The sequence below is a fragment of the Engystomops pustulosus genome, chromosome 2 (genome assembly GCF_040894005.1).
Source record: "Engystomops pustulosus chromosome 2, aEngPut4.maternal, whole genome shotgun sequence".
Lineage (NCBI taxonomy): Eukaryota > Metazoa > Chordata > Amphibia > Anura > Leptodactylidae > Engystomops > Engystomops pustulosus.
Window position 1 is genome coordinate 262,941,909 of NC_092412.1, and position 22,509 is coordinate 262,964,417.

The 22,509-nt window shown below is 46.1% G+C and overlaps 1 protein-coding gene across 11 annotated transcripts in view; it reads right to left on the reverse strand.

Moving 5' to 3' along the window:
• The window catches only part of STXBP5L (syntaxin binding protein 5L), a 746,575-nt gene that overhangs the window by 144,237 nt on the left and 579,829 nt on the right, over nt 1-22,509 (reverse strand). For all 11 annotated transcript variants that reach the window (XM_072139024.1, XM_072139025.1, XM_072139028.1 and 8 more), the window contains one exon: nt 2,876-3,010. In XM_072139024.1, the coding sequence (XP_071995125.1) occupies nt 2,876-3,010 (135 nt within the window). The remainder of the gene's footprint in view (nt 1-2,875; nt 3,011-22,509) is intronic.

Consider the following 22,509-nt stretch of genomic DNA (forward strand, 5'->3'; position numbering starts at 1 on the left):
CTCCTACTCAGAGAAAGCCTGTGAGTCCTGTATCCCCCTCCTACTCATAGGGAAAGCCTGTGAGTCCTGTATCCACCTCCTACTCATAGAGAAAGCCTGTGAGTCCTTTATCCCCCTCCTACTCATAGAGAGAGCCTGTGAGTCCTGTATCCCCCTCCTACTCAAAGAGAAAGCCTGTGAGTCCTGTATCCCCCTCCTACTCATAGAGAAAGCCTGTGAGTCCTGTATCCCCCTCCTACTCATAGAGAAAGCCTGTGAGTCCTGTATCCCCCTCCTACTCATAGAGAAAGCCTGTGAGTCCTGTATCCCCCTCCTACTCATAGAGAAAGCCTGTGAGTCCTGCTCCCCCTCACTCATAGAGGAAGTCTGTGAATCCTGTCTCCCCCTCCCACTCATAGAGAAAGCCTGTGAGTCCTGTATCCCCCTCCTACTCATAGAGAAAGCCTGTGAGTCCTGTATCCCTCTCCTACTCATAGAGAAAGCCTGTGAGTCCTGTATCCCTCTCCTACTCATAGAGAAAGCCTGTGAGTCCTGTATCCCCCTCCTACTCATAGAGAAAGCCTGTGAGTCCTGTATACCCCTCCTACTCATAGAGAAAGCCTGTGAGTCCTGTATCCCTCTCCTACTCAGAGAAAGCCTGTGAGTCCTGTAACCCCCTCCTACTCAGAGAAAGCCTGTGAGTCCTGTATCCCCCTCCTACTCGTAGGGAAAGCCTGTGAGTCCTGTATCCACCTCCTACTCATAGAGAAAGCCTGTGAGTCCTTTATCCCCCTCCTACTCATAGAGAGAGCCTGTGAGTCCTGTATCCCCCTCCTACTCAAAGAGAAAGTCTGTGAGTCCTGTATCCCCCTCCTACTCATAGAGAAAGCCTGTGAGTCCTGTATCCCCCTCCTACTCATAGAGAAAGCCTGTGAGTCCTGTATCCCCCTCCTACTCATAGAGAAAGCCTGTGAGTCCTGTATCTCCCTCCTACTCATAGAGAAAGCCTGTGAGTCCTGTATCCCCCTCCTACTCATAGAGAAAGCCTGTGAGTCCTGCTCCCCCTCCTACTCATAGAGAAAGCCTGTGAATCCTGTCTCCCCCTCCCACTCATAGAGAAAGCCTGTGAGTCCTGTATCCCCCTCCTACTCATAGAGAAAGCCTGTGAGTCCTGTATCCCTCTCCTACTCATAGAGAAAGCCTGTGAGTCCTGTATCCCTCTCCTACTCATAGAGAAAACCTGTGAGTCCTGTATCCCCCTCCTACTCATAGAGAAAGCCTGTGAGTCCTGTATCCCCCTCCTACTCATAGAGAAAGCCTGTGAGTCCTGTATCCCCCTCCTACTCATAGAGAAAGCCTGTGAGTCCTGTATCCCCCTCCTACTCATAGAGAAAGCCTGTGAGTCCTGTATCCCTCTCCTACTCATAGAGAAAGCCTGTGAGTCCTGTAACCCCCTCCTACTCATAGAGAAAGCCTGTGAGTCCTGTATCCCTCTCCTACTCATAGAGGAAGTCTGACTAATTCGGAATGAGGGACTTACAAATTGTGTCCCAAGATCAATGCACTTACATGCACCAGGAAGAAGAAGGTGAACTCCGGGGACCTGAGCGGGGAAGCGACACATGCAGGATATCGGGCGCAGGATCTTAGTGACTCCCCGCACAGCGCATTATACACGGACAATGCACTTACATGCACCAGGAAGAAGAAGGTGAACTCCTGGGACCTGAGCGGGGAAGTGACACATGCAGGATATCGGGTTCATGATCTTAGTGACTCCCCGCACAGCGCATTATACACGGACAATTCACTTACATGCACCAGGAAGAAGAAGGTGAACTCCGGGGACCTGAGCGGGGAAGTGACACGTGCAGGATATCGGGCGCAGGATCTTAGTGACTCCCCGCACAGCGCATTATACACGGACAATGCACTTACATGCACCAGGAAGAAGAAGGTGAACTCTGGGGACCTGAGCGGGGAAGCGACACATGCAGGATATCGGGCGCAGGATCTTAGTGACTCCCCGCACAGCGCATTATACACGGACAATTCACTTACATGCACCAGGAAGAAGAAGGTGAACTCCGGGGACCTGAGCGGGGAAGCGTCACATGCAGGATATCGGGTGCAGGGTCTTAGTGACTCCCCGCACAGCGCATTATACACGGACAATGCACTTACATGCACCAGGAAGAAGAAGGTGAACTCCAGGGACCTGAGTGGGGAAGCGACACATGCAGGATATCGGGCGCAGGATCTTAGTGACTCCCCGCAGAGCGCATTATACACGGACAATGCACTTACATGCACCAGGAAGAAGAAGGTGAACTCCTGGGACCTGAGCGGGGAAGCGACACATGCAGGATATCGGGCGCAGGATCTTAGTGACTCCCCGCACAGCGCATTATACACGGACAATGCACTTACATGCACCAGGAAGAAGAAGGTGAACTCCGGGGACCTGAGTGGGGAAGCGACACATGCAGGATATTGGGTGCAGGATCTTAGTGACTCCCCTCACAGCGCATTATACATGGACAATGCACGTACATGCACCAGGAAGAAGAAGGTGAACTCCGGGGACCTGAGCGGGGAAGCGACACATGCAGGATATTGAGCGCATTATACACGGACAATGCACTTTCTGTGACCTCCAGCGGATGGGTAAGTGAATGTGCCCCAATGCCTTTCCCTAATGAGTAAATTTCTATTCTGTGGTGAAAGTATTGCACATCTATAAGAGGTGAATCTTTGGTGGGGACATTACCCCCCTCCTAATGTGAATAAAGGGCAATGATCAGGGATCATCCCAGAAGCGTCTCTTACACTCATTCTCAGAGCTGATCGCTACACACAAACACATGACAGAGGCCGCTGCGCTCCCGGTACTTACAGTTCTATCGCCTTGTTCCACATGACCACGTATCCAGAAAGAACGAAGGATAAAATATTTACAATGTGCGTGTTTCCTCTCTCCGTCCCAACATAAAGCCACTTACTCTGGAAAGGAAGGTGGCAGCAGGTAATCCTGAAAGAATAAAAGGTCTGTCAGTCACAGGACATCACAAAGTATCATCTACTACACACATCACAAAGTATCATCTACTACACACATCACACAGTATCATCTACTACACACATCACACAGTATCATCTACTACACACATCACACAGTATCATCTACTACACACATCACACGGTATCATCTACTACACACATCACACGGTATCATCTACTACACACATCACACGGTATCATCTACTACACACATCACACGGTATCATCTACTACACACATCACAAAGTATCATCTACTACACACATCACACGGTATCATCTACTACACACATCACACGGTATCATCTACTACACACATCACACGGTATCTTCTACTACACACATCACACGGTATCATCTACTACACACATCACACGGTATCATCTACTACACACATCACAAAGTATCATCTACTACACACATCACACGGTATCTTCTACTACACACATCACACGGTATCTTCTACTACACACATCACACAGTATCATCTACTACACACATCACACGGTATCATCTACTACACACATCACACGGTATCATCTACTACACACATCACACGGTATCATCTACTACACACATCACAAAGTATCATCTACTACACACATCACACGGTATCATCTACTACACACATCACACGGTATCATCTACTACACACATCACACGGTATCATCTACTACACACATCACACGGTATCATCTACTACACACATCACAAAGTATCATCTACTACACACATCACACGGTATCTTCTACTACACACATCACACGGTATCATCTACTACACACATCACAAAGTATCATCTACTACACACATCACACGGTATCATCTACTACACACATCACACGGTATCATCTACTACACACATCACACGGTATCATCTACTACACACATCACAAAGTATCATCTACTACACACATCACACGGTATCATCTACTACACACATCACACGGTATCATCTACTACACACATCACACGGTATCATCTACTACACACATCACACGGTATCATCTACTACACACATCACAAAGTATCATCTACTACACACATCACACGGTATCATCTACTACACACATCACACGGTATCTTCTACTACACACATCACACGGTATCATCTACTACACACATCACACGGTATCATCTACTACACACATCACACGGTATCATCTACTACACACATCACAAAGTATCATCTACTACACACATCACACGGTATCATCTACTACACACATCACACGGTATCATCTACTACACACATCACACGGTATCTTCTACTACACACATCACACAGTAACATCTATTACACACATCACAAAGTATCATCTACTACACACATCACACGGTATCATCTACTACACACATCACACGGTATCTTCTACTACACACATCACACGGTATCATCTACTACACACATCACACGGTATCATCTACTACACACATCACACGGTATCATCTACTACACACATCACACGGTATCTTCTACTACACACATCACACGGTATCATCTACTACACACATCACACGGTATCATCTACTACACACATCACGCGGTATCTTCTACTACACACATCACACGGTATCATCTACTACACACATCACACGGTATCATCTACTACACACATCACAAAGTATCATCTACTACACACATCACACGGTATCATCTACTACACACATCACACGGTATCATCTACTACACACATCACACGGTATCTTCTACTACACACATCACACGGTATCATCTACTACACACATCACACGGTATCATCTACTACACACATCACACGGTATCATCTACTACACACATCACACGGTATCTTCTACTACACACATCACACAATCTAACTACGAAGACAAACACGTTGATCAGTCTGGGGGTGCACAATGCTATGATTCTTCCAACGTCAGAACGGTTCAATACTGTGTTTTTGTCATTTTCGGTACTGAATGACCTCTCCTGTTCTACAGACTCCTTGTATCTGTCTTCAGGGAATCCTCTGTATAGATGTGTGAGGTCGGGGGAATCCTCTGTATAGATGTGTGGGGTCGGGGAATCCTCTGTATAGATGTGTGAGGTCGGGGAATCCTCTGTATAGATGTGTGGGGTCGGGGAATCCTCTGTATAGATGTGTGGGGTCGGAGAATCCTCTGTATAGATGTGTGAGGTCAGGGAATCCTCTGTATAGATGTGTGAGGTCAGGGAATCCTCTGTATAGATGTGTGAGGTCGGGGAATCCTCTGTATAGATGTGTGAGGTCAGGGAATCCTCTGTATAGATGTGTGGGGTCGGGGAATCCTCTGTATAGATGTGTGAGGTCAGGAAATCCTCTGTATAGATGTGTGAGGTCGGGGAATCCTCTGTATAGATGTGTGGGGTCGGGGAATCCTCGGTATAGATGTGTGAGGTCGGGAATCCTCTGTATAGATGTGTGAGGTCGGGGAATCCTCTGTATAGATGTGTGAGGTCAGGAAATCCTCTGTATAGATGTGTGAGGTCAGGAAATCCTCTGTATAGATGTGTGAGGTCGGGGAATCCTCTGTATAGATGTGTGAGGTCAGGAAATCCTCTGTATAGATGTGTGAGGTCGGGGAATCCTCTGTATAGATGTGTGAGGTCGGGGAATCCTCTGTATAGATGTGTGAGGTCAGGGAATCCTCTGTATAGATGTGTGAGGTCGGGGAATCCTCTGTATAGATGTGTGAGGTCGGGGAATCCTCTGTATAGATGTGTGAGGTCGGGGAATCCTCTGTATAGATGTGTGGGGTCGGGGAATCCTCTGTATAGATGTGTGAGGTCAGGGAATCCTCTGTATAGATGTGTGAGGTCGGGGAAGATGTGTGAGGTCGGGGAATCCTCTGTATAGATGTGTGGGGTCGGGGGAATCCTCTGTATAGATGTGTGAGGTCAGGGAATCCTCTGTATAGATGTGTGAGGTCAGGGAATCCTCTGTATAGATGTGTGGGGTCGGGGAATCCTCTGTATAGATGTGTGGGGTCGGGGAATCCTCTGTATAGATGTGTGGGGTCAGGGAATCCTCTGTATAGATGTGTGGGGTTGGGAAATCCTCTGTATAGATGTGTGAGGTCAGGGAATCCTCTGTATAGATGTGTGAGGTCGGGGAATCCTCTGTATAGATGTGTGTGGTCAGGGAATCCTCGGTATAGATGTGTGGGGTCGGGGAATCCTCTGTATAGATGTGTGAGGTCGGGGAATCCTCTGTATAGATGTGTGGGGTCGGGGGAATCCTCTGTATAGATGTGTGGGGTCGCGGAATCCTCTGTATAGATGTGTGAGGTCGGGGAATCCTCTGTATAGATGTGTGAGGTCGGGGAATGCTTTGTATAGATGTGTGGGGTCGGGGAATTCTCTGTATAGATGTGTGAGGTCGGGGAATCCTCTGTATAGATGTGTGAGGTCGGGGAATCCTCTGTATAGATGTGTGGGGTCGGGGAATCCTCTGTATAGATGTGTGTGGTCGGGGAATCCTCTGTATAGATGTGTGAGGTCGGGGAATCCTCTGTATAGATGTGTGGGGTCGGGGAATCCTCTGTATAGATGTGTGAGGTCAGGAAATCCTCTGTATAGATGTGTGGGGTCGGGGAATCCTCTGTATAGATGTGTGGGGTCGGGGAATCCTCTGTATAGATGTGTGAGGTCAGGAAATCCTCTGTATAGATGTGTGGGGTCAGGAAATCCTCTGTATAGATGTGTGGGGTCGGGGAATCCTCTGTATAGATGTGTGAGGTCAGGGAATCCTCTGTATAGATGTGTGAGGTCGGGGAATCCTCTGTATAGATGTGTGAGGTCGGGGAATCCTCTGTATAGATGTGTGAGGTCAGGGAATCCTCTGTATAGATGTGTGAGGTCGGGGAATCCTCTGTATAGATGTGTGAGGTCGGGGAATCCTCTGTATAGATGTGTGAGGTCGGGGAATCCTCTGTATAGATGTGTGGGGTCGGGGAATCCTCTGTATAGATGTGTGAGGTCGGGGAATCCTCTGTATAGATGTGTGGGGTCGGGGGAATCCTCGGTATAGATGTGTGGGGTCGGGGAATCCTCTGTATAGATGTGTGAGGTCGGGGAATCCTCTGTATAGATGTGTGGGGTCGGGGAATCCTCTGTATAGATGTGTGGGGTCGGGGAATCCTCTGTATAGATGTGTGGGGTCGGGGAATCCTCTGTATAGGTGTGTGGGGTCGGGGGAATCCTCTGTATAGATGTGTGAGGTCGGGGAATCCTCTGTATAGATGTGTGGGGTCGGGGAATCCTCTGTATAGATGTGTGGGGTCGGGGAATCCTCTGTATAGATGTGTGGGGTCGGGGAATCCTCTGTATAGATGTGTGAGGTCAGGAAATCCTCTGTATAGATGTGTGGGGTCAGGAAATCCTCTGTATAGATGTGTGAGGTCAGGGAATCCTCTGTATAGATGTGTGAGGTCGGGGAATCCTCTGTATAGATGTGTGAGGTCAGGGAATCCTCTGTATAGATGTGTGAGGTCAGGGAATCCTCTGTATAGATGTGTGGGGTCGGGGAATCCTCTGTATAGGTGTGTGGGGTCGGGGGAATCCTCTGTATAGATGTGTGAGGTCGGGGAATCCTCTGTATAGATGTGTGGGGTCGGGGAATCCTCTGTATAGATGTGTGGGGTCGGGGAATCCTCTGTATAGATGTGTGGGGTCGGGGAATCCTCTGTATAGATGTGTGAGGTCAGGAAATCCTCTGTATAGATGTGTGGGGTCAGGAAATCCTCTGTATAGATGTGTGAGGTCAGGGAATCCTCTGTATAGATGTGTGAGGTCGGGGAATCCTCTGTATAGATGTGTGAGGTCGGGGAATCCTCTGTATAGATGTGTGAGGTCGGGGAATCCTCTGTATAGATGTGTGAGGTCAGGGAATCCTCTGTATAGATGTGTGAGGTCGGGGGAATCCTCTGTATAGATGTGTGGGGTCGGGGGAATCCTCTGTATAGGTGTGTGAGGTCGGGGAATCCTCTGTATAGATGTGTGAGGTCGGGGGAATCCTCTGTATAGATGTGTGCAGGGTCACATGTGCAGGGTCACAGGTGTGGGTCACAGGTGCAGGGTCACAGGGGCAGGGTCGCAGGGGCAGGTCACAGGTGCGGATCCCAGACCTCGTTAGATCCTGATTTAATCTGCAGGCCACAATCAGTAGGAGAGGCACTACCTGGAGGGCTGAAGGCTGGACCGTGTTCACACAGCAAAGGTAACTGAGTGCCTCCTGATATTCTGCTGCCCAAGAGCTCTAGAACTTCGCCAGGCAATTACAGACCTGTAAGCTTAACTTCCATTGTGGGGAAAGTATTGGAAGGGTTAGAAAAAGACTACATACTGGAGTATGTGACATCAAATAGAATAATAAGTGACAGCCAGCGAGGGGTTACTAAGGATAGAAGTTGTCAAACTAACCTTATCTGCTTCTATGAAGAGGTGAGCAGATGCCTGGATGGAGGAGCAGCCGTGGATATTGTGTTCTTGGACTTTGCAAAGGCATTTGACACTGTCCCTCATAGACGCCTGATGGGTAAAATTAGGGCTATTGGTTTGGCAGAAATCATTTGCAATTGGATTGAAAACTGGCTGAAGGATCGTATCCAGAGAGTTGTGGTCAATGATTCCTACTCGGAATGGTCGCCAGTTATGAGTGGTGTACCTCAGGGTTCTGTGCTTGGCCCACTACTATTTAATATATTTATTAATGATATAGAGGTAGGAATTAATAGCACTGTGTCTATTTTTGCAGATGACACCAAACTGTGTAGTGTAATACAGTCTATGGAGGATGGGGGGAGTAGTACAAGCTGTGTAGTGTAATACAGTCTATGGAGGATGAGGGGAGTAGTACAAGCTGTGTAGTGTAATACAGTCTATGGAGGATGTTCATAGGCTGCAGGGTGACTTGGACAAACTGAATGTTTGGTCATCCACTTGGCAAATGAGGTTTAATGTGGATAAATGTAATGTTATGCACCTGGGGGCTAATAATCCAAAGGCAAAATATGTCCTTGGGGGAGTAAGTCTGGGAGAGTCCCTTGTTGAGAAGGACCTGGGGGTACTAGTAGATCATAAATTGAATAACAGCATGCAATGTCAATCAGCTGCCTCTAAAGCTAAGCTTGTCATGTATCAGTAGTGATCTGGACTCTCGTGATAGGGATGTAATATTACCCCTGTACAAGGCACTGGTTCGGCCTCACCTGGAATATGCTGTCCAGTTCTGGGCACCGGTCCATAAAAAGGAGGCCCTGGAGCTGGAGAGGGTTCAACGTAGAGCCACAAAACTGATAAGGGGTCTGGAGGGTCTTAGTTATGAGGAAAGATTAAAACAACTAGATTTATTTAGTCTGGAAAAGAGACGACTACGAGGGGACATGATTAATTTATATAAATATATGAATGGCCCATACAAAAAATATGGTGGTAAGTTGTTCCAGATTAAATCAAATCAAAAGACGAGGGGGCACTGTCTCCGTCTGGAGAAAACAAGGTTTAATCACCGGAGGCGACAGGGCTTTTTTACTATGAGAGCGGTCAATCTGTGGAATAGCCTGCCTCAGGCGCTGGTCAAAGCAGGGACAGCGGAGAGCTCAGGCGCTGGTCACAGCAGGGACAGCGGAGAGCTCAGGCGCTGGTCACAGCAGGGACAGCAGAGAGCTCAGGCGCTGGTCACAGCAGGGACAGCAGAGAGCTCAGGCGCTGGTCACAGCAGTGACAACAGAGAGCTCAGGCGCTGGTCACAGCAGTGACAACAGAGAGCTCAGGCGCTGGTCACAGCAGGGACAGCAGAGAGCTCAGGCGCTGGTCACAGCAGGGACAGCAGAGAGCTCAGGTGCTGGTCACAGCAGGGACAGCAGAGAGCTCAGGCGCAGGTCACAGCAGGGACAGCAGAGAGCTCAGGCGCTGGTCAAAGCAGGGACAGCGGAGAGCTCAGGCGCTGGTCACAGCAGGGACAGCGGAGAGCTCAGGCGCTGGTCACAGCAGTGACAGCAGAGAGCTCAGGCGCTGGTCACAGCAGTGACAGCAGAGAGCTCAGGCGCTGGTCACAGCAGGGACAGCAGAGAGCTCAGGCGCTGGTCACAGCAGGGACAGCAGAGAGCTCAGGCGCTGGTCACAGCAGAGAGCTCAGGCGCTGGTCACAGCAGGGACAGCGGAGAGCTCAGGCGCTGGTCACAGCAGGGACAGCGGAGAGCTCAGGCGCAGGTCACAGCAGGGACAGCGGAGAGCTCAGGCGCTGGTCACAGCAGGGACAGCAGAGAGCTCAGGCGCAGGTCACAGCAGGGACAGCAGAGAGCTCAGGCGCTGGTCACAGCAGGGACAGCAGAGAGCTCAGGTGCTGGTCACAGCAGGGACAGCAGAGAGCTCAGGTGCTGGTCACAGCAGGGACAGCGGAGAGCTCAGGCGCTGGTCACAGCAGGGACAGCAGAGAGCTCAGGCGCAGGTCACAGCAGGGACAGCAGAGAGCTCAGGTGCTGGTCACAGCAGGGACAGCGGAGAGCTCAGGCGCTGGTCACAGCAGGGACAGCAGAGAGCTCAGGAGCAGAGCACAGCAGGGACAGCAGAGAGCTCAGGAGCAGAGCACAGCAGGGACAGCAGAGAGCTCAGGCGCTGGTCACAGCAGGGACAGCAGAGAGCTCAGGCGCTGGTCACAGCAGGGACAGCAGAGAGCTCAGGCGCTGGTCACAGCAGGGACAGCAGAGAGCTCAGGCGCAGGTCACAGCAGGGACAGCAGAGAGCTCAGGCGCTGGTCACAGCAGGGACAGCAGAGAGCTCAGGTGCTGGTCACAGCAGGGACAGCGGAGAGCTCAGGCGCTGGTCACAGCAGGGACAGCAGAGGGCTCAGGCGCTGGTCACAGCAGGGACAGCAGAGAGCTCAGGCGCTGGTCACAGCAGGGACAGCAGAGAGCTCAGGCGCTGGTCACAGCAGGGACAGCAGAGAGCTCAGGCGCTGGTCACAGCAGGCACAGCAGAGAGCTCAGGCGCTGGTCACAGCAGGGACAGCAGAGAGCTCAGGCGCTGGTCACAGCAGGGACAGCAGAGAGCTCAGGCGCTGGTCACAGCAGGGACAGCAGAGAGCTCAGGCGCTGGTCACAGCAGGCACAGCAGAGAGCTCAGGCGCTGGTCACAGCAGGGACAGCAGAGAGCTCAGGCGCTGGTCACAGCAGGGACAGCAGAGAGCTCAGGCGCTGGTCACAGCAGGGACAGCAGAGAGCTCAGGCGCCGGTCACAGCAGGGACAGCAGAGAGCTCAGGCGCTGGTCACAGCAGGGACAGCAGAGAGCTCAGGCGCTGGTCACAGCAGGGACAGCAGAGAGCTCAGGCGCTGGTCACAGCAGGGACAGCAGAGAGCTCAGGCGCTGGTCACAGCAGGGACAGCAGAGAGCTCAGGCGCTGGTCACAGCAGGGACAGCAGAGAGCTCAGGCGCAGGTCACAGCAGGGACAGCGGAGAGCTTCAAGAAGGATCTAGATGCCTTTTTACACCTAAATAACATTGCTGGTTATGTTATATAGAATTGTTTCCCCTAAATCCCTTCCTCATCCAATCCCTTCCCTTCCTTGGTTGAACTTGATGGACAAGTGTCTTTTTTCAACCGTATAAACTATGAAACTATGAAAGAGCGTGTGCCAGGCAGCCTGGTGCCCATATAGTCAGGTGCTGTTATTGTATGCGGCCATGCACTGGGCACAGGTCGGGGCTCTTAGAACTTCTGCTACCACCTGTGGGTTGGGGTAACCTCCAGCATTGGCTCATGAAGCCCAAGTGCTTTGTAAATCCCTGTGTTAATTATAATTTTGGAAATCCTGTGTTTGTGCCTGTACCAGGGACCCCACCAGCAGCCCCATCCCTGTGCCGTGTGCTGTCGCTCTCTGGTATCAGGCCTGCAGTCTGCGCAGGGACGGGAGCCAGTCCCCTGTTTACTTGCTGTCACACTAAGATCTGGGCACACAGCCAGCAAATCAGAGAGGAGAGGAGGTGCGGGGAACGCGGCGATGACCTCACTATGCAGAACCGTGCAGCACACGGAAATAAGAGGGAATCAGCACCAAAAACAAGAGGGGGTTCACCCCAGACCCCTCAGCAGAGACAGTCTGACCTGCAGCGCTGGAGCTATAGTGATATATACAATCATCCCAGCAGGTGCCACGTGTCACATGGTGATGTCACAGGGGTCACATGATCTCCGACAATGAAGTCACGGGGAGGGCGCAGTGATACCGCAGTCTCATCAGTACCGGGTCCTGCCCTCACACCAGGGAGATAAACCTCAGAGGCCCCCTACTATATAGCCAGCCCCTGCCCCCTAGTATATAGCCAGCGCCAGCCCCTTAGTGCATAGCCAGCCCCTGCACCTAGTGTATAGCCAGCAGACCCCTAGTATGTAGCCAGCCCATGCCCCCCTAGTATATAGCCAGCAGTCCCCTAGTATGCAGCCAGCCCCTGCCCCCCTAGTATATAGCCAGCCCCTTCTCCCTAGTATATAGCCAGCAGTCCCCTAGTATGCAGCCAGCCCCTGCCCCCCTAGTATATAGCCAGCAGTCCCCTAGTATGCAGCCAGCCCCTGCCCCCCTAGTATAGCCAGCCTCTTCTCCCTAGTATATAGCCAGCAGTCCCCTAGTATGCAGCCAGCCCCTGCCCCCCTAGTATATAGCCAGCCCCTGCCCCGTAGTATATATAGCCAGCTCCTACCCCTAGTATATAGCCAACCCCTGCCCCCTAGTATATAGCCAACCCCTGCCCCCTAGTATATAGCCAGCCCCTGCCCCCTAGTATATAGCCAGCCCCTGCCTCCTAGTATATAGCCAACCCCTGACGCCTAGTATATAGCCTGCCCCCTAGTATATAGCCAGCAGCCCCCTAGTATGTAGCCAGCCCATTTCCCTAGTATATAGCCAACCCCTGCCCCCCAGTATATAGCCAGCCCCTGCCCCCTAGTGTATAGTCAGCTCCTGCCCCCCAGTATATAGCCAGTAGCCCCCCAGTATATAGCCAGCCCCTGCCCCCCAGTAAATAGCCAGCCCCTGCCCCCTCGTATATAGCCAGCAGCCCACTAGTATATAGGCAGCCCCTGCCCCTAGTATAAAGCCAGCCCCTGCCCCTAGTGTATAGCCAGCCCCTACCCCCTAGTGTATAGCCAGCCCCTGCCCCTTAGTATATAGCCAGCAGCCCCCTAGTATATAGCCAGCCCCTTCCACCTAGTATATAGCCAGTCCAACAGCCCCTCCCCCAGTATATAGCCAGCAGCTCTTCCCCCAGTATTTAGCCTGCCCCCTAGTATATAGCCAGCCCAAGCCATGTAGTATATAGCTGCAGTTATACATTGCAGTATAATATTCTGACAAGTATAGTGCTGCCGTTATACATTGCAGTATAATATTCTGACAAGTGCTGCTGTAATTATACATTGCAGTATAATATTCTGACATGTGCTGCTGCAGTTATACATTGCAGTATAATATTCTGACAAGTACGCTGCTGCAGTTATACAGTGCAGTATAATAATCTGACAAGTATTCTGCTGCAGTTACATATTGCAGTATAATATTCTGACAAGTATGCTGCTGCCGTTATACATTGCAGTTAATATTCTGACAAGTATAGTGCTGCAGTTATACATTGTAGTATAATATTCTGACAAGTATGCTGCTGCAGGTATACATTGCAGTATAATATTCGGACAAGTATGCTGCTGCAGTTATACATTGCGGTATAATATTCTGACAAGTATGCTGCTGCAGTTATAAATTGCAGTATAATATTCTGACAAGTATGCTGCTACAGTAATACATTGCAGTATAATATTCTGACATGTATACTGCTGCAGTTATACATTGCAGTATAATATTCTCACAAGTATGCTGCAGCAGTTACACATTGGAGTATGATATTCTGACAAGTATGAGACTGCAGTTATACATTGCAGTATAATATTCTGACAAGTATGCTGCTGCAGTTATATATTGCGGTACATTATTCTGACAAGTATGCTGCTGCAGTTATACATTGCAGTATAATATTCTCACAAGTATGCTGCAGCAGTTACACATTGGAGTATGATATTCTGACAAGTATGAGACTGCAGTTATACATTGCAGTATAATATTCTGACAAGTATGCTGCTGCAGTTATATATTGCGGTACATTATTCTGACAAGTATGCAGCTGCAGTTATACATTGCAGTATAATATTCTGACAAGTATGCTGCTGCCGTTATACATTGCAGTATAATATTCTGACAAGTATGCTGCTGCAGTTATACATTGCAGTATGATATTCTGACAAGTATGCTGCTGCCGTTATACATTGCAGTATAATATTCTCACAAGTCTACTGCAGTTATACATTGCGGTACATTATTCTGACAAGTATGCAGCTGCAGTTATACATTGCAGTATAATATTCTGACAAGTATGCTGCTGCCGTTATACATTGTAGTATAATATTCTGACAAGTATGCTGCTGCAGTTATACATTGCAGTATAATATTCTGACAAGTATGCTGCTGCAGTTATACATTGTAGTATAATATTCTGACAAGTATGCTGCTGCAGTTATACATTGCAGTATGATATTCTGACAAGTATGCTGCTGCCGTTATACATTGCAGTATAATATTCTGACAAGTATGCTGCTGCAGTTATACATTGCAGTATAACATTCTGACAAGTATGCTGCTGCAGTTATACATTGCAGTATAATATTCTGACAAGTATGCTGCTGCCGTTATACATTGCAGTTAATATTCTGACAAGTATAGTGCTGCAGTTATACATTGTAGTATAATATTCTGACAAGTATGCTGCTGCAGGTATACATTGCAGTATAATATTCGGACAAGTATGCTGCTGCAGTTATACATTGCGGTATAATATTCTGACAAGTATGCTGCTGCAGTTATACATTGCAATATAATATTCTGACAAGTATGCTGCTGCAGTTATACATTGCAGTATAATATTCTCACAAGTATGCTGCAGCAGTTACACATTGGAGTATGATATTCTGACAAGTATGCTGCTGCAGTTATACATTGCAGTATAATATTCTCACAAGTATGCTGCAGCAGTTACACATTGGAGTATGATATTCTGACAAGTATGCTGCTGCCGTTATACATTGCAGTATAATATTCTGACAAGTATGCTGCTGCAGTTATACATTGCAGTATAATATTCTGACAAGTGCTGCTGCAGTTATACATTGCAGTGTAATATTCTGACAAGTATGCTGCTGCAGTTATACATTGCAGTGTAATATTCTGACAAGTATGCTGCTGCAGTTATACATTGCGGTATAATATTCTGACAAGTATGCTGCTGCAGTTATACATTGCAGTATAATATTCTGACAAGTATGCTGCTGCCGTTATACATTGCAGTATAATATTCTGACAAGTATGCTGCTGCAGTTATACATTGCAGTATAATATTCTGACAAGTATGCTGCTCCCGTTATACATTGCAGTATAATATTCTGACAAGTGCTGCTGCAGTTATACATTGCAGTGTAATATTCTGACAAGTATGCTGCTGCAGTTATACATTGCAGTATAATATTCTGACAAGTATGCTGCTGCCGTTATACATTGCAGTATAATATTCTGACAAGTATGCTGCTGCAGTTATACATTGCAGTGTAATATTCTGACAAGTATGCTGCTGCAGCTATACATTGCAGTATAATATTCTGACAAGTATGCTACTGCAGTTATACATTGCAGTATAATATTCTGACAAGTATGCTGCTGCAGTTATACATTGCAGTATAATATTCTGACAAGTATGCTGCTGCAGTTATACATTGCAGTATAATATTCTGACCAGTATGCTGCTGCAGTTATACATTGCAGTATAATATTCTGACAAGCATGAGACTGCAGTTATACATTGCAGTATAATATTCTGACAAGTATGCTGCTGCAGTTATACATTGCAGTATAATATTCTGACAAGCATGAGACTGCCGTTATACATTGCAGTATAATATTCTGACAAGTATGCTGCTGCAGTTATACATTGCAGTATAATATTCTGACAAGTGCTGCTGCAGTTATACATTGCAGTGTAATATTCTGACAAGTATGCTGCTGCAGTTATACATTGCAGTATAATATTCTGACAAGTATGCTGCTGCAGTTATACATTGCGGTATAATATTCTGACAAGTATGCTGCTGCAGTTATACATTGCAGTATAATATTCTGACAAGTATGCTGCTGCCGTTATACATTGCAGTATAATATTCTGACAAGTATGCTGCTGCAGTTATACATTGCAGTATAATATTCTGACAAGTATGCTGCTGCCGTTATACATTGCAGTATAATATTCTGACAAGTGCTGCTGCAGTTATACATTGCAGTATAATATTCTGACAAGTGCTGCTGCAGCTATACATTGCAGTGTAATATTCTGACAAGTATGCTGCTGCAGTTATACATTGCAGTATAATATTCTGACAAGTGCTGCTGCAGCTATACATTGCAGTGTAATATTCTGACAAGTATGCTGCTGCAGTTATACATTGCAGTATAATATTCTGACAAGTATGCTGCTGCAGTTATACATTGCGGTATAATATTCTGACAAGTATGCTGCTGCAGTTATACATTGCAGTATAATATTCTGACAAGTATGCTGCTGCCGTTATACATTGCAGTATAATATTCTGACAAGTATGCTGCTGCAGTTATACATTGCAGTATAATATTCTGACAAGTATGCTGCTGCCGTTATACATTGCAGTATAATATTCTGACAAGTGCTGCTGCAGTTATACATTGCAGTATAATATTCTGACAAGTGCTGCTGCAGCTATACATTGCAGTGTAATATTCTGACAAGTATGCTGCTGCAGTTATACATTGCAGTGTAATATTCTGACAAGTATGCTGCTGCAGTTATACATTGAAGTATAATATTCTGACAAGTATGCTGCTGCAGTTATACATTGCAGTATAATATTCTGACAAGTATGCTGCTGCAGTTATACATTGCAGTATAATATTCTGACAAGTATGCTGCTGCAGTTATACATTGCAGTATAATATTCTGACAAGTATGCTGCTGCCGTTATACATTGCAGTATAATATTCTGACAAGTATGCTGCTGCAGTTATACATTGCAGTATAATATTCTGACAAGTATGCTGCTGCAGTTATACATTGCAGTATAATATTCTGACAAGTATGCTGCTGCAGTTATACATTGCGGTATAATATTCTGACAAGTGCTGCTGCAGTTATACATTGCAGTATGATATTCTGACAAGTATGCTGCTGCAGTTATACATTGCAGTATAATATTCTGACAAGTATGAGACTGCAGTTATACATTGCAGTATAATATTCTGACAAGTATGCTGCTGCAGTTATACATTGCAGTATAATATTCTGACAAGTATGCTGCTGCAGTTATACATTGCAGTATAATATTCTGACAAGTGCTGCTGCAGTTATACATTGCAGTATAATATTCTGACAAGTATGCCGCTGCAGTTATACATTGTAGTATGATATTCTGACAAGTATGCTGCTGCAGTTATACATTGCAGTATAATATTCTGACAAGTATGCTGCAGTTATACATTGCAGTATAATATTCTGACAAGTATGCTGCTGCAGTTATACATTGTAGTATAATATTCTGACAAGTGCTGCTGCAGCTATACATTGCAGTGTAATATTCTGACAAGTATGCTGCTGCAGTTATACATTGCAGTGTAATATTCTGACAAGTATGCTGCAGTTATACATTGCAGTGTAATATTCTGACAAGTATGCTGCTGCAGTTATACATTGCAGTATAATATTCTGACAAGTGCTGCTGCAGCTATACATTGCAGTGTAATATTCTGACAAGTATGCTGCTGCAGTTATACATTGCAGTGTAATATTCTGACAAGTATGCTGCTGCAGTTATACATTGCAGTATAATATTCTGACAAGTATGCTGCTGCAGTTATACATTGCAGTATAATATTCTGACAAGTATGCTGCTGCAGTTATACATTGCAGTATAATATTCTGACAAGTATGCTGCTGCAGTTATACATTGCAGTATAATATTCTGACAAGTATGCTGCTGCCGTTATACATTGCAGTATAATATTCTGACAAGTATGCTGCTGCAGTTATACATTGCAGTATAATATTCTGACAAGTATGCTGCTGCAGTTATACATTGCAGTATAATATTCTGACAAGTATGCTGCTGCAGTTATACATTGCGGTATAATATTCTGACAAGTATGCTGCTGCAGTTATACATTGCAGTATAATATTCTGACAAGTATGCTGCTGCAGTTATACATTGCGGTATAATATTCTGACAAGTGCTGCTGCAGTTATACATTGCAGTATGATATTCTGACAAGTATGCTGCTGCAGTTATACATTGCAGTATAATATTCTGACAAGTATGAGACTGCAGTTATACATTGCAGTATAATATTCTGACAAGTATGCTGCTGCAGTTATACATTGCAGTATAATATTCTGACAAGTGCTGCTGCAGTTATACATTGCAGTATAATATTCTGACAAGTATGCCGCTGCAGTTATACATTGTAGTATGATATTCTGACAAGTATGCTGCTGCAGTTATACATTGCAGTATAATATTCTGACAAGTATGCTGCAGTTATACATTGCAGTATAATATTCTGACAAGTATGCTGCTGCAGTTATACATTGTAGTATAATATTCTGACAAGTGCTGCTGCAGCTATACATTGCAGTGTAATATTCTGACAAGTATGCTGCTGCAGTTATACATTGCAGTGTAATATTCTGACAAGTATGCTGCAGTTATACATTGCAGTGTAATATTCTGACAAGTATGCTGCTGCAGTTATACATTGCAGTATAATATTCTGACAAGTGCTGCTGCAGCTATACATTGCAGTGTAATATTCTGACAAGTATGCTGCTGCAGTTATACATTGCAGTGTAATATTCTGACAAGTATGCTGCTGCAGTTATACATTGCAGTATAATATTCTGACAAGTATGCTGCTGCAGTTATACATTGCAGTATAATATTCTGACAAGTATGCTGCTGCAGTTATACATTGCAGTATAATATTCTGACAAGTATGCTGCTGCAGTTATACATTGCAGTATAATATTCTGACAAGTATGCTGCTGCCGTTATACATTGCAGTATAATATTCTGACAAGTATGCTGCTGCAGTTATACATTGCAGTATAATATTCTGACAAGTATGCTGCTGCAGTTATACATTGCAGTATAATATTCTGACAAGTATGCTGCTGCAGTTATACATTGCGGTATAATATTCTGACAAGTGCTGCTGCAGTTATACATTGCAGTATGATATTCTGACAAGTATGCTGCTGCAGTTATACATTGCAGTATAATATTCTGACAAGTATGAGACTGCAGTTATACATTGCAGTATAATATTCTGACAAGTATGCTGCTGCAGTTATACATTGCAGTATAATATTCTGACAAGTATGCTGCTGCAGTTATACATTGCAGTATAATATTCTGACAAGTGCTGCTGCAGTTATACATTGCAGTATAATATTCTGACAAGTATGCCGCTGCAGTTATACATTGTAGTATGATATTCTGACAAGTATGCTGCTGCAGTTATACATTGCAGTATAATATTCTGACAAGTATGCCGCTGCAGTTATACATTGTAGTATGATATTCTGACAAGTATGCCGCTGCAGTTATACATTGCAGTATAATATTCTGACAAGTATGCTGCTGCAGTTATACATTGCAGTATAATATTCTGACAAGTATGCTGCTGCAGTTATACATTGCAGTATAATATTCTGACAAGTGCTGCTGCAGTTATACATTGCAGTATAATATTCTGACCAGTGCTGCTGCAGTTATACATTGCAGTATAATATTCTGACAAGTATGCTGCTGCAGTTATACACAGCATGGCTTCCTTCATTGATATTGTCTGATCGTGGGGTCGAGCCCCTGGACCCCCAGCTACGAGCACCATCTCCTTAAACTACCCTATAGGATCCAGATTGCTGTCTTACTACTCCATTTATTAGATCCAGGAGATGACACTCCATGTTATGTGGCAGCTCCTCAGTAATTAGGTTTCAGTCTAAATGCAGGATCAGCCCCAGGAGACGGCAGCGGAGCTGGCAGGACGGGCACAGGATGAAGCGCTGCCATCTCTGCCCCCTGGGCACCTCAAGCTTCCACTCACTGCTCTGGTGTTATAGACAGGGCAGGTCCTTACCGGGCCCGGACAACTGGCGCTGTGACACCGGCTGCCTCTGATAATGAGGTGCTCGCGCCTCTCGCTATACATGACATGAGCCGTGTGATCCTGGGGGAGGCGCTGGTCACAGCTGTATAATTACAGGGCGAGATACGAGAACATTCATGGAGTGCACATCACCTCTGCTCCTCCGCTCCTGAAGAGTCTGAGCGAAGCTCCTCACATCACACAATCAGGGTTCAAGGATTTACTGCGAATGTCTGGCGCAATGTATCAGGATAAATGAGATAGGAAAGAGCAGAACCCTCCATCAGTCACAATAACATCAGAGGAAAATATCTAAAAAACTTATTTTGTGTCTAGTAATTACTGTGGAATACAGGATGTAACTCAGGATCAGTACAGGATAAGTAATGTCATGTATGTACAGTGACTGCACCAGCAGCAGAATAGTGAGTGCAGCTCTGGGGTATAATACAGGATGTAACTCAGGATCAGTACAGGATAAGTAATGTCATGTATGTACAGTGACTGCACCAGCAGCAGAATAGTGAGTGCAGCTCTGGAGTATAATACAGGATGTAACTCAGGATCAGTACAGGATAAGTAATGTCATGTATGTACACAGTGACTGCACCAGCAGCAGAATAGTGAGTGCAGCTCTGGGGTATAATACAGGATGTAACTCAGGATCAGTACAGGATAAGTAATGTCATGTATGTACACAGTGACTGCACCAGCAGCAGAATAGTGAGTGCAGCTCTGGGGTATAATACAGGATGTAACTCAGGATCAGTACAGGATAAGTAATGTCATGTATGTACACAGTGACTGCACCAGCAGCAGAATAGTGAGTGCAGCTCTGGGGTATAATACAGGATGTAACTCAGGATCAGTACAGGATAAGTAATGTCATGTATGTACACAGTGACTGCACCAGCAGCAAAATAGTGAGTGCAGCTCTGGAGTATAATACAGGATGTAACTCAGGATCAGTACAGGATAAGTAATGTCATGTATGTGCACAGTGACTGCACCAGCAGCAGAATAGTGAGTGCAGCTCTGGAGTATAATACAGGATGTAACTCAGGATCAGTACAGGATAAGTAATGTCATGTATGTACACAGTGACTGCACCAGCAGCAGAATAGTGAGTGCAGCTCTGGGGTATAATACAGGATGTAACTCAGGATCAGTACAGGATAAGTAATGTCATGTATGTACACAGTGACTGCACCAGCAGCAGAATAGCGAGTGCAGCTCTGGGGTATAATACAGGATGTAACTCAGGATCAGTACAGGAGAAGTAATGTCATGTATGTACACAGTGACTGCACCAGCAGCAGAATAGTGAGTGCAGCTCAGGGGTATAATACAGGATGTAACTCAGGATCAGTACAGGATAAGTAATGTCATGTATGTACACAGTGACTGCACCAGCAGCAGAATAGTGAGTGCAGCTCTGCAGTATAATACAGGATGTAACTCAGGATCAGTACAGGATAAGTAATGTCATGTATGTACACAGTGACTGCACCAGTAGCAGAATAGTGAGTGCAGCTCAGGGGTATAATACAGGATGTAACTCAGGATCATTACAGGATAAGTAATGTCATGTATGTACACAGTGACTGCACCAGCAGCAGAATAGTGAGTGCAGCTCTGGGGTATAATACAGGATGTAACTCAGGATCAGTACAGGATAAGTAATGTCATGTATGTACACAGTGACTGCACCAGCAGCAGAATAGTGAGTGCAGCTCTGGAGAATAATACAGGATGTAACTCAGGATCAGTACAGGATAAGTAATGTCATGTATGTACACAGTGACTGCACCAGCAGCAGAATAGTGAGTGCAGCTCTGGGGTATAATACAGGATGTAACTCAGGATCAGTACAGGGTAAGTAATGTCATGTATGTACAGTGACTGCACCAGCAGCAGAATAGTGAGTGCAGCTCTGGGGTATAATACAGGATGTAACTCAGGATCAGTACAGGAGAAGTAATGTCATGTATGTACACAGTGACTGCACCAGCAGCAGAATAGTGAGTGTAGCTCTGGAGTATAATACAGGATGTAACTCAGGATCAGTACAGGATAAGTAATGTCATGTATGTACACAGTGACTGCACCAGCAGCAGAATAGTGAGTGCAGCTCTGGGGTATAATACAGGATGTAACTCAGGATCAGTACAGGATAAGTAATGTCATGTATGTACACAGTGACTGCAC